Genomic DNA, 13,127 nt, shown 5'->3' with positions numbered 1-13,127 from the left:
TAGAAGAGGTTCATACTTTTTAGATGAATCCTTTTCAAGATAGACTAGTGGATCCATTAGGCAGTTCAGGTTCTATACCTTTGGCCGGGTATAGGATGCTCTGGCAGCGTGAGGTTGATCGTTGTATCATCATTATAGCTCTTATGTGATGGTTGTCGGTTAGAGAAACTCCCACAGCAGTTATTGTATTTTTATATACATCATTTCATTTGTATTTCTACATACATCTCAGATTATTGTATCTTTGCGTACACACAGAGTTTATAGCATGTTTTTAAACAGGTTTTCTTTATATTGCACTTGTTTTAAATTGCTTTATATTGAAATGAGTCAGTCAGGTTAAGTTGAGTTGAGCCAGGTAAGTTATTCAGTTTCTTTCAGCTTCCTTCTAGCCTATGTTGCTTAGCATTCCAACTTGCATACTCGTACATTCAATGTACTAATGTCAGTTGGCCTGCATCTTATTATGATGCAGATTCAGGTAACTAGGATCAGCATCCAGCGCCTCGTTGATCCAGTTGAGCAGTTCAAAGTCAGTCGGTGAGCCTCCTTGTTTTCCGGAGGATCCATTTCATTGCTTTCTAGTTTAGTTTTTTTTTAAGGATGTTGTGGGGTCTGTCCCAACATCCATCTCAGTTGTTATTAGAGGCTTCATAGACAATCAGATGTTAGTCCTTTGAGTCTTTTCATTATCATTTCTTATTGTTAAGACTTGGGTTGCCACTTTTGGCCAAGTTGAATGTTTAATCTTTAAAATATTCTCAGTTATTTTATTTCAGTTCAATTAAGTTCATTTATCATTATAGATATGAATATTGTCTTCCGCTGAGTTAGTAAGTCAGGCCAAGGTGCGCTTGGGCCAGCAATGGTCTTCGAGTGCTAGTCCCGCCCAGGCTGTAGGCTCGGGGCGTGACAACTTCTCAGTTTTGGAGATCTTTTCAAAAGGGTCTTGGTACTCGTGCTAAGCTTAGCATGGACTTTCATCCACAAACTGATGGGCAAGTGGAGCATACTATCCAAACCTTGGAAGATATGTGGAGGGCTTGTGTGATTGATTTCAAAGGTAATTGGGATGACCATTTTCCATTGATCGAGTTTGCATATAACAATAGTTATCACTCAAGTATTGGTATGAGGTGTAGATCCCCTATAGGATGGTTTGGGGTGGGTGAAGTTGCCCTAATAGGTCCCGAGTTGGTACATGAGGCTATGGAAAAAGTTTGACTTATTAGAGAAAGGTTAAAACGGCTCAAAGTCGACAAAAGTCATATGCCGATGTGAGAAGAAGAGATCTTGAGTTTGATGTTCATGATTGAGTTTACTTAAAAATGTCACCCATGAAGGGCGTAATGGGGTTTGGTAAGAAGGGGAATCTTAGTCCCCGTTATGTAGGCCCATATCAGATTTGGAGGCGTGTTGGTAAGGTTGCTTATGAACTTGAATTTCCTAATTAATTGGCATCGTTACATCTTATTTTCCATGTCTCTATGTTGAAGAAATGTGTTGGTGATTCAACATTAGTTCCATTAGAAGGTTTGGGAGTTAAGGAGAATCCTTCCAATGAAGAAGTTCCGATTGAAATTTTAGACGGGTAAGTCAAGAAGTTGAGAAATAAAGAAGTTGCTTTGCGAAAGTGTTGTGGAGGAATCAGTTAGTTGAGGGTGCTACTTGGAAGGCCGAAGCCGATATGATGTCCCGATATCGTCATCTCTTTCCTTCTACCCCTAATCTAGCTTGAGGTAATGAGTTCCTCATGGTTTACTCTTTTGGTGTCATGTGTCTTATATATTCCCATAATTTCCTCATTTATGCATGTTCATGAAAAGCTTAAGTTTTGAGAAAATGAGTCAAACTTGATTGATTTCTACATGTTTATGTGCATTTGAGTATGAGTTGCATATAGACTATATGATGTTTAGAACATGCTTTAGCTTGGAGTTGATGTTTCCTCCTCGGATATGTGGATTTATGAAATTGCTTGCATCTTGGGTTGTTAGATTTAGTTTCTACTTCCTCATGATGTCTTGAATCTCTTTCGAGGACGAATAATTCCAAGGGGAAGATAATGTAACACCTCGGATTCGAGAAAGGGTAAAAATTTCAACTTTTAAGAAATCAGGTGCCAGTTCCTTCGAAGCCATCCATGGCCCGTGGAACGACCCACATACTGTAGGAGGTGTACGTGGTTGGCAATTGAGTTTTTCCAAAAAAAAGGGTCTAGATCCACGGTCAGGATCGACGGACCGTCGTTGGACCCACGGTCCGTGGATGAGGTCCATCGACCAAGGCCTCGAATTATGGTTTCTAACACCAAATGACGGTCGAACAGGATGGACTATCGGTTGAACCACGGTTCGTAGGTCATCCTCGTTATCTGGGTCGGCAGTTAATTGTTAGGGGCTTTTGGGTCTTTTCCTAATTAGTCTAGCCTTATACTATGTCGTTTTACCCTTCACAAAAATCCCTACATAAGTGTTTTAACTCCAAAATTTCCCAATTGAGAGTCATTCTCTTAAATTTACAAAAGAAGAACAAGTCTTCCTCCCAAATATTTCTCTCTCTAGAAAACTTGAAGAAGAAGGGTCCAAGCTAGGGTTTGCAAGACAAGTCTCCAATTCCACCATTGAAGTTAAGCAATTGGCATCGAGGTATGATAGTTTTCATCCATGGATTCCTTCCATTCATGGAGTTCCCAAGTTATCCTATTTTCAAAGTTAGAATTCACCAATTGAGTTAGGGTTTTCTTCTATGTTATGGGTTCTCCTAATTATTGATCTAATTGATTGATTTACAATCTATGATGCATGAATTGAGTTAATCTCATGATTTTATGATGATTCCCCATGAACCCATGTAATCCCCATGTGTTTCCATGTTATGATCAAATAATGTGGATTTTGGATTATAAAAGAAGATTATATGAAATCAAGCATGAACTGATAGAATTACATGAATTTATGATGAATTTCCATAAATCCATGTCTAACTCATGTTTTCTAGATATTGATACATGAAAGTGGGTTTTGTGCTATGAAAGGTGGATTATGGAATTATGCATATTCTTATGAAATTGATGTAAATGTTTTAAGGATGTTTTGAGAGTGAAGTATCAATAATGTTGTTGTTGTTGTTGTGTTGTTGAAAGGATTTATCATATACACATGAAAGCATATGGTTGTGAAAGGATTTCTCACCTAATAAGGGTTCTTAGGGTTGAAAGGTCTTCTCACCTAAAATGAACCAATGCTAAGAAACTATTCTAATGATCAGGCAAGAGGCAATTACCCATGCTCTCTAATTTAAAGACAAGAGGTGATTACCCATGTCATACGATATACGGACAAGAGGATATTCCCATGTCACATGATGTAAGGACAGGAGTCGATTACCCATTTTCCTTTAAGAGCTAAGATGAATATGACTAAGAACTATTATGTGGAAGTTAAGCTTAGAATCGAGTAGACAAGTGGTGATTACCCATGTCCCATAACTATGTGCCAACATAGGATTGTCTAGATAAACATTAGCTAGTGGATCCACAATAGCTAGAAGTTCATGGTCCTTACCGTGGCAAGTAGGAAAACTCTTTTTTAGTGTGGGAGATACCGAATTCCATGTTGTTAGCTCACATGGTCTTATATGTCTGTTAAGTGATACTTCCCACAAACAAGTAAAGTTATAATGAACCAAGGTTACTTCAAGAAGTATTGTAAGTAAATTTTAAGATGACATTCACTTGCATTGATCATGTCTTATGACTTATGCTTCCTAACTCTCAAGTTTCATGTTTTAGCTTGATCATTTCATTCTCATGAAAATGTCCTATTTTAGCATGATTTAAATGTTTATATGCATGGCTATCATACTTGGTACATGTTTGTACTAACGCATACGCTTGCCTACATTTCTCCAAATGTAGGGTCCGACAGTCAGGGCTCTCAGTTTCGTGGCTAGAGGTTGATTTGAGAGATTCCGGCTTTGGTGAGTCCTCATGCTTCGAGGATGGATTTTCATTGTTTTTAGTTTTCTTTCTTACTTTCATTTTTGGACATGATGTATGGACTAGGCCCAATTTCATTCTTATGTACTAGATGGCTAATGAGACAAGTGTTTAGACTCCCGCTTTACTGTTATAAAACATTTGAAACTTGAAATGTTGTTCTTTAATCTTTTTTGTTTTATTTCTTATGTTATGAATGCTAAGTGGCTTGTATGGGGCCTCTCAGGGTCCTATACGTCATGTTACACCTAGGGGCTACCTTGGGTCTTGACAAGTCATTAATTCAAAGAGCCATGAAAAAGTATATACACCTACCTCCTTCCCCGGCATGATAGGTAGGACCCATGTGGCTACTCCTCCTCTTATTTAGTGGGTCACATGGAAGGAAGGACCCATAGAGTGTTAAGAAGTCTGGATATATTGTGTGGTCCGGATCTAGGACTTCCATAACCTATCTGACATAGTACTGAATCTGCTCCACCATTGTACTAGAGAAATATAAAAAACCACATCAATGTAGAAAGGGTCAACAGTCTCCCCAACATATCAAATAAGAGGTAAGAAAGGGTCGGCAAGCTCCTCGATCTATAAACTAGGCTACAACACAGTGATAATAAGTATACTATGCCCATAGTTTGAAGTCATTGTATTTGGCTACCCTAACAATTATAATGTTGAAATTCTAAGAGAAAAATATCATTGTCTATGAAGGTTCAATATAAAGAAGCACACTAATCTATGACATTATGTAGAACCTTTATCTCTAGGTTAGAGGTAGCTAGGTTCCCGTGGATAAAAGACATTCCTAACAATTGGTATAAAATATTTGTGATCTAGACCTCAAACAAAATGTAGGTTCGTGGAGTGGCATCTTCCTCCTGATGCACCATTTGCAATACTGATGGCATCTCTAGAGAAAACCCTGGTACATATTTTAAGGAAATTTTTATCAGAAAAGATAGAGGAGATCTCATGTATACAAGTATCAGGGTTATTTCCTATACTACTAGCTTGGGAGCTGAAGCATTGATAATTTCATGAAGGATTGAATTATTATGTAAGGAAACATTGATGCAAAAGGTGATCTAAAATTGAGATATATAGTCCATGGGTTATTTGTATGGAGGTTTAGATGATTAAAGAGAGAATGGCAAAGGGGGGAAATGGAATAGTCCATGCATTATTGGTATGTAAGTTTAGACGATTAAAGAATGATGACAAAAGGGGACATCCAAGTACCACATGTTCTAAGTGAAGCAAACCAGTTGGCCGACTATTGAACTAATGGTTTTTTTATTTTTTAGGTACCATTTAATATCATATTTTTCATGAACTACTAACAAAAGCATAAAAAGATATTGAACAGGGATAAAAAGCAAATTCCAAACATACAATTCAAAGTAATAAGAGAAAGGAAACCTGATTAAGAACTACTTTTAGCACAACAATAATTCAAAAAGTTGCAGGTCCAATTACTACATAAATTTCAAAATGCAACAAAAAGTATAAAGAAAGGTGATCTATAGTTGCTTGGTCTCCTGGAGGAGTTTTTTTTTTCGGGATGGGGGGGGTCTTGTATAGTTATTCTTTCTAGTGATGGTATCAACATTTTTAGAGGTTCATTCATGTAGATGAAAAGCAATAGAAGTCATAAATTAACCGCTCCTTCTAACACCTTGTAAAAAAAATTAAGAATTATCAGTATTCTAATACTAGTACTTTAATTTCACCTGAAATCACATCCCCAAAGTTTAAACAATATTTTTTATGAGTTAGATGCCACAACACCTAGTGAGAGCTTTGTGGTATCTTATAGTGGCGTCACCTAAAATTTAAGGTAGAGTTGAAGATAAATTGTTTTTGTCCCAAAAAGAAAGAGAATAGGTTCCAAGATAAAGTAGAGAAACTCTAGGATTGAACTCTTCCAGATAGTTTGACCCCTTTCCTTTTCATTTTCGTTCTATTTTCTTTTTGTTGGGATTGTCTGAATTTCGTTTCCCTTTAGCTTTGTTTCCTTTTCTCTTTGAGCTAGAAACACTTTTCGATTACACTATGTGTAATTGTGTACATATATTTTTTATTATAAATTGGTCTTGACCAATGCTTTTAACCAAAAAATAAAAAAATAGTAAAGTACGTACTCACCATCTAACCTAAATTAAGTAAAGATGGGTAATCATTTCCTTTAGTGTGATATAGTATGTCCACGTTTTACTAGTATTATTTCATGACTAGGTAACTTAGACGCACTATGCGCGTTCATTAAATATTATATCAAAGGTGTAAATTAATCGTTTCATATTTTTTGAATATAAAAGAACTTTTAGTTCAAATTCAATTAAATAGATCAAAATTCAAATTTGAATTCATCTTATTATTCACACTGAACCAATTTCTAACAAATAAAATATATTATCACATGAAGGAAGGAAAAGTACTTTAAAAATAATGAAGACAAAGTTGATCATTTTGTGTAATTTACACACAATATATATATATATATATATATATTTACCTTAAAAGCATGAACTCCTAACTTAAATGTTAAATTACTATAATATCCTTAACTTAGGTTGTGACTTTTTCGATGAGTTGTGACTTTTCCGATAAGTTGTGATTTTTTTCAAAGCGTTGTGATTTTTCATTGAGTTGTGACTTTTTCAATGTGACTTCTCGGAAAGGTCACTGTTTCGATGAGTTGTGACTTTTCCAATAAGTTGTGACTTTTTTCAAAAGGTTGTGATTTTTCGATGAGTTGTGACTTTTCCAAAGGGTTGTGACTTCTCCAAAAGGTCTTGACTTTTCAAATAAGACACAAAAAACACTTGTTCATACTACCCTTTGTTAACTATAAATAGAGGGGCATCCTCTCATTTTTTACCACAATTTTTTATAATCTCCTACTCTTCTTCTTGCATTTTAAAATATTTCGTGTGATTTATTGTCGTTGAGTGAGTTCAATGTTTAGCGGAATATGAGGTACCAGTATTTTGATGAAGTAAATCATTTTATCCTTAGAGGGCACATTCCATAACCTCGAGTACTTGAGGAAAATAATTTTGATGATATAATAATTATTTTTTTGCATAATATATACATTAGTATGTAATGTTCCAATAAATGAAGTTAACATGATGTAGTCTAAATTCATTTGTTTTTGTTAACAATTTCTCTTGTGAAGTAAATATATGCTTCTGAACATCTTTTTCCAAAAATTATTAAACTTCTCAAGAGTGAAAATATGTGAATATATATGAATCAGTTAAAAATTTATCAATTACAAAATAAATTTTATATTCAGTAATATGGAATAAACATTTTCATTTTGTCCCTACACTAAATTAAAATCTAATAACTATAAGAAAAATAGTAACATTAATTAAAAACCCTATTAATTTATGTAAGTATAAAATTTATTAGAAATACATCTATTGCACATTAATCCTTTAGTTATAACATTACAAATTCTCTTAGTTATTACTAATTATTGCAAACGTTATTCACACTCTGTAACATTCTTTAGTTATAATATTATGAATTCTCATAGTAATTATTACATTAATTATTTCTATCTTTCAACTTTTCTTGTATTAACTGTTGATCAATAATTTTTCATATTATTACACCGCCCCTATACATGTGCTAACACAATGTTGTTATTTTTCCTTGGATGAATCATGCTTGATTGAATAAATTAAAAATCGTTTACAAGTATATGAACTACATCTTAGTTAGGTGTAAGATAAACAAGTGATTATAATATATGATTTCAGAGATAGAATGTATTCTTTAATTTTAATTTTAGTTTTTCCGGTAAAAAAAAAGGAAACATTTCTCAATTAACCATGGACAGTCAAATAACTTTCTTTAATTTATGTATACAGTTAATCGAGAAGTCAAATATGAGAGCCAACAACAAGAACGTCATCTATTATGTTATAACTTATAAAATAAAAATTAATATACAAAGATTAGTTCTAAAAAATAAAATGTAGTTGTTCTCTTCACATGTTCATATGACATATGAACAGTTTAATGTGGAATACACGTGCAAAGCACATCTTGTTAGATGACAAGAAAAATGCACAACAGATATCGTCTATGAGATAATATTACTGAGATACGATTAATTACATGATTTTACCTCATCAAATTGAAATAAATATACGCATTGTTTCATTTAACTAATAAAATTTTTCATTGACTATCTTCATAGATTTGCATGAATAAGAGATATATATGACGATCCACATTGAACATTCACAAAAAAATGTGCAATATTATTTTGTGCAAAGCTTATTATTCAACTCTTCACTTTAATAAGCAAGCACGTGTCGAAAAACTAGTATATATATATATATATATATAAATGAGTTTAACATAGATTGGGTAAGCATTAAAAATTAGGGAAAAGAAATTGATGAGGCATGTTATTTAAGTAGAGAATGCAAATAAATATAGGCTTTTGTGTAACTCATGAGATATAATTAGATGAAATAATATGATAAATTTTTTATTATTAAATAAATTAATTAATAAAAATAATGAAGATAAAAAAACTCAAAAAGAGGAAAAAGATGAATGAAATTGTAATGTCTAAAACGTAAAAATGAGCATATGTAAATTATGCTAAATTTAAATTGATAAGTACAGTTAGATTGTCTTGCTAATTATATTTACAGTAATTTTGGTCACCTCACAGATAATAAAGAAGGTCTTTGAACTTTTCTATACTTTTTTCACTTTCTTACATTACATATTCTCTTCATTTCAAAATAAAGTTTTGTTTTTATTTTTTATTTTATTTCAAAATAAATTGTATTTTACATAATCAAAAAGACTTTAATGATGATTTTTTTTTTCAATTTTACCCTTATTTAATTAAAAAGAATTATCTTACCAAAAAATTGGGTCAAAGAACTAATTTTCTTTTCAAGATATATATTAAAGGTAATTTAGTAAAAATATCTTACTTTATTGCCCCACTCCAAACCAAAAAAAAAAATTGACATACTACGAGAAGGTGAATTTCATGAAATTGATGAGTACATACAAAATGAAATTGAATTGCACTTTTTAGGTCTAAAAAATAAAAACTTTTCATGTAATGAAATCCAACAAATTGAAGTAAAAATATGTTGTAGTGTAGTAGTGTAGTGTAGATTTAGTACTTAATACTCTTCTTCAATGTCCGTTATTTAACTTGAAATAAGAAATATTTAGGTGCCTCTTTGGCTCTTTAACTTATGTTTTAGCAGTTATGTGAGAGAGACTTCAAGAAGAATTAAGAAAAACATTACTTCAAATATGAAATAAAAAGGATAATCTCGAGCAAAAGTTTCATGAAATAAAAAATTATGGATTTATATAGACAAAAATGAAGGAATCTTTAAAGAAAATATAAATAGTTCTCTGTGCAATAGTATTTTTAAATGTTTGTTAATAGTTAGTATTATTAATTACACACAAAGTAACAATAACTAATTTGCATCTAAACAAAAATACAGACTTGCAATAATAAATTATTATAAAAATTCAAACTAAAGAAGTTACATAGAGAAAACACAAACAAACACATCTTCCTTGGGACCTTATCATAAAAACATAGATAAAAATAAGAATACAGAATCAGTGCCCACTTTTTTGAGCTCTTGTTCGGCATCCTATTTGACAAAATCAACATTCAAGAGTCTTCTTCATCATTTCAAATTAAAACATGAATTTTATAATATAATAATACTACAAAGAAAAATGAAATATAAAAAATCATTTTGAGTTGGGATTTCATGAAACAAAAAACTTGTGAATTTATATTGATAAAAATGGAGAGATATCATAAAGTATCTTAAATTTTATAATTTAATAGTTGGAGGTTATGAATATGAAAACTTAAAAGTCATGAAATTAATGATATTATTAAGAATAGAAGTTTAATAGATTTAAGTTATGGAAGTGAAACTTAAAAGTTAAATAAAGAAGAAAAAACAAAAATAATGAAGATTAAAGAAATAAATTTATATTAAATAAAGATAAAAATTTCTTGAATTGAATAAATAATAAAAAGAAGTAAAATAAAGAACCAAAAAAAGGAAAAAGAATTATAAAATAAATAAATAAAACCCATAAAATTTAACTTTCGTGAATAATTTGTTGGAATTCTTTTTAAATCAAATGAAAAGGTTTGTAATAATTGATGAGAAATTAATAAATATTATAGAAAAAGAAAATAATAACATTCATGAAAAAATAAATTAATTATGGCTATTGATGAAGATATAATTAAATATGATTATCTTTAATGTTCTTTAATTTTTTAGGTGAATTTTTTGTATTTTAAAATTAAAAAAAGGCCAAAAACCCCACAAAAGAAAAGATAAATAGAATTGAAGCTCTTAGAGAGCGCCACCTCACCGTGGAGGTTATGAATATGAAAACTTAAAAGTCATAAAATTAATGATATTATTAAGAATAGAAGTTTAATAGATTTAAGTTATGGAAGTGAAACTTAAAAGTTAAATAAAGAAGAAAAAACGAAAATAAAAAAGATTAAAGAAATAAATTTATATTATATAAAGATAAAAATTTCTTGAATTGAATAAATAATAAAAAGAAGTAAAATAAAGAACCAAAAAAAGGAAAAGATTATAAAATAAATAAATAAAACCCATAAAATTTAACTTTCGTGAAAAATTTGTTGGAATTCTTTTTAAATCAAATGAAAAGGTTTGTAATAATTGATGAGAAATTGATAAATATTATAGAAAAAGAAAATAATAACATTCATGACAAAATAAATTAAATATGGCTATTGATGAAGATACAATTAAATATGATTATCTTTAATGTTCTTTAAATTTTTAGGTAACTTTTTTTGTATTTTAAAATTAAAAAAAAAGGCCAAAAACCCCACAAAAAAAAGATAAATATGATTGAAGCTCTTAGAGAGCGCCACCTAACCGTTTTCATATTCAACTTTATTATTATATAGATTGGCCCAGTTGGATTACGGTTCAGCACATATTAAATGTGTGTGTACTGTTGTGAAGAAAATTTCATCTTTCTCATTGTAAAAAAGTATATAAGTTTTTTAAGCTAGTGTTGGATCATAAATTTTTAAATATTTTTATAGAATTAGATCCAAATTATATTTGAATTGAAGTTTTAAAATGTGTTTGATCATAATTTTTCAAAATATTTTTTGTACTTTTAAAAAAAACTGAAACATGACTAGTAGCCATAAATTTTAAAAAACTATTTTAAATATCTAACTATACCAAACAAACAAAATTGTAAATCTCAAATTATGCAGAACCTTCATTTATGACGTTCATTATCATTATCAGAAATCTCACACACACACATATATATATATGAAACAAAAAAATATCATTTTTAAATAATAAATCATACAATACATTATCCTAAAATTATAACATTATAATTTAATTAAAACTGCTAGTAACCCAATTACTAGCTACTTCAATTCGTCAAATTATTTGCCACGAATGTTCATTAGTGCAAAATTTAATAAATAATAACAATGATAGGAGATAAATACCTCATATTGATAAAATTTAAAATTTAAAAATAAATCAATGGTTATATGAGAAGGGAGAAGGGAAAAGGGATAGAGGGAAGCCAAATCCATTGTGATAGGCTTCCGAATAAAGTTTCTTCCTTCATTTTTATCCGTAGAGTTAAATTATATAAGACCTTGACTAATATTTTAAAATATATTTTTTCTTTGAATTTATATGTGAATGGTTTCAACATGTACTATTTTTTATATAATTTTCAGATATCTAATTAGATTGTATATTTAAAATATTTAAATTAATGTAATTTAATTTACCCCAAAGGTAAGTTAAATTAATTCTGATGAAGAAAAAAAATTATAATAGCGAATGAGGGGAGTATAACAAAGCTTTTGACTTTAAACTTACATATTGCGAAAATCCTTGGTCACAAAAAAAATATTATTCAGAGTTACAAAAAAGATTCACTAATAAGAGATGTATTGGTTCATAAGAAGAACTAATGACACGTTAAAGTAAAAATGAGGCATTTGATTTGACTTTTGAATATTTTAGTCAAAATCTATTACAAAAGAATCACTCAACCAAGATGAAGCTTTAAATAACTAATGAGTAAAATATGTGGGCTTAGCATGTTAGAAGAAGAATCCAGCAACAGCTGCAACAGCAAAGATGGATGAAACCTTCAAAGTGGTGGCACTGCTTGTAGTGGGTGCCTCAGCTGATGTAGCACTTGGTGTGGGAGCTGAGTCACTTGTGGTGGTAGAATCTGTTGAAGGAGAAGGAGGTGATGAGACATCCTCTTCTTCAGGTGATTCTGCTGAGCTGGAGGAATCTGAAGTAGGAGATGATGATGGTGAGTTTCCCTTAGGTGGTGATGATGACTTGGGTGATTGTGTGGGTGCACTTCCATTGCTCTTACTTTTAGGTGCAGCTGCGGGGGATGACGATGGCGATGATGATGATGATGATGATGATGATGGTGATGATGATGGAGATGATGATGGGGATGAAGACGGTGAGCTGCTTGGTGATGAGGCACAGGAAACCAACCCAACAAAGGCAACAAAGAGGAGAGCAACAACAATCACTTGACGTGCCATTTTTATTTAGTGAATTTTCTTCTTGTTTTATGTTCAAAGATAGGTTGATTATTCTCTGAGAATTGCAGTATTTTCTCTTGATGATTAGAGAAATACTGCACAACTTATGGAATATGCAAGTGAGAAAGGTGGCTTTTATAGGATTTAAACACCAAACATTACGGACGATGAACAATGTTACATCATTCAATAATATTGATAGGTAATGAGAAAGAAAAGGAAAACCTAAAGTGGTTTACCATGAATAAATATATATTATGGGAGATCATTAAGGAGAGCCATGAATAATGAATTATTATTGAAAAAAAAATCATAATATTTGACATCAAGAATATACCAACAAAACAATACCACTAGTAATTTAGCGAGACCTTTTTTTTTTAAAAAAAAATATATATAAAAATTATGTAAACTGATGGTCTAAAAAATATATGTACAATCAATTCATCTATAAGATACTTATAAGAAAATTTATATCAAACTTTAGTT

General features: G+C 30.9%; 1 protein-coding gene across 1 annotated transcript; it reads left to right on the top strand.

Annotated features, from left to right (window-relative positions):
* Window positions 1–12,207: 12,207 nt before the first annotated feature.
* LOC107058400 (calsequestrin-1-like) lies at window positions 12,208–12,630 on the top strand. The gene has a single exon (XM_015304058.1). The coding sequence runs from the start codon at window positions 12,208–12,210 to the stop codon at window positions 12,628–12,630; it is 423 nt and encodes a 140-aa protein (XP_015159544.1).
* Window positions 12,631–13,127: the final 497 nt, after the last annotated feature.

Source organism: Solanum tuberosum, unplaced genomic scaffold (assembly GCF_000226075.1).
Source record: "Solanum tuberosum cultivar DM 1-3 516 R44 unplaced genomic scaffold, SolTub_3.0 scf00503, whole genome shotgun sequence".
Classification (NCBI taxonomy): Eukaryota; Viridiplantae; Streptophyta; class Magnoliopsida; order Solanales; family Solanaceae; genus Solanum; species Solanum tuberosum.
Note: the sequence above shows the minus strand (reverse complement) of the source record. Positions and strands in the feature narration are given on the sequence as shown.

What these genes read in the sequence shown, in the direction of transcription:
- LOC107058400 (XM_015304058.1), top strand. Translation starts at nt 12,208, where the DNA reads ATGGATGAAACCTTCAAAGTGGTGGCACTGCTTGTAGTGGGTGCCTCA.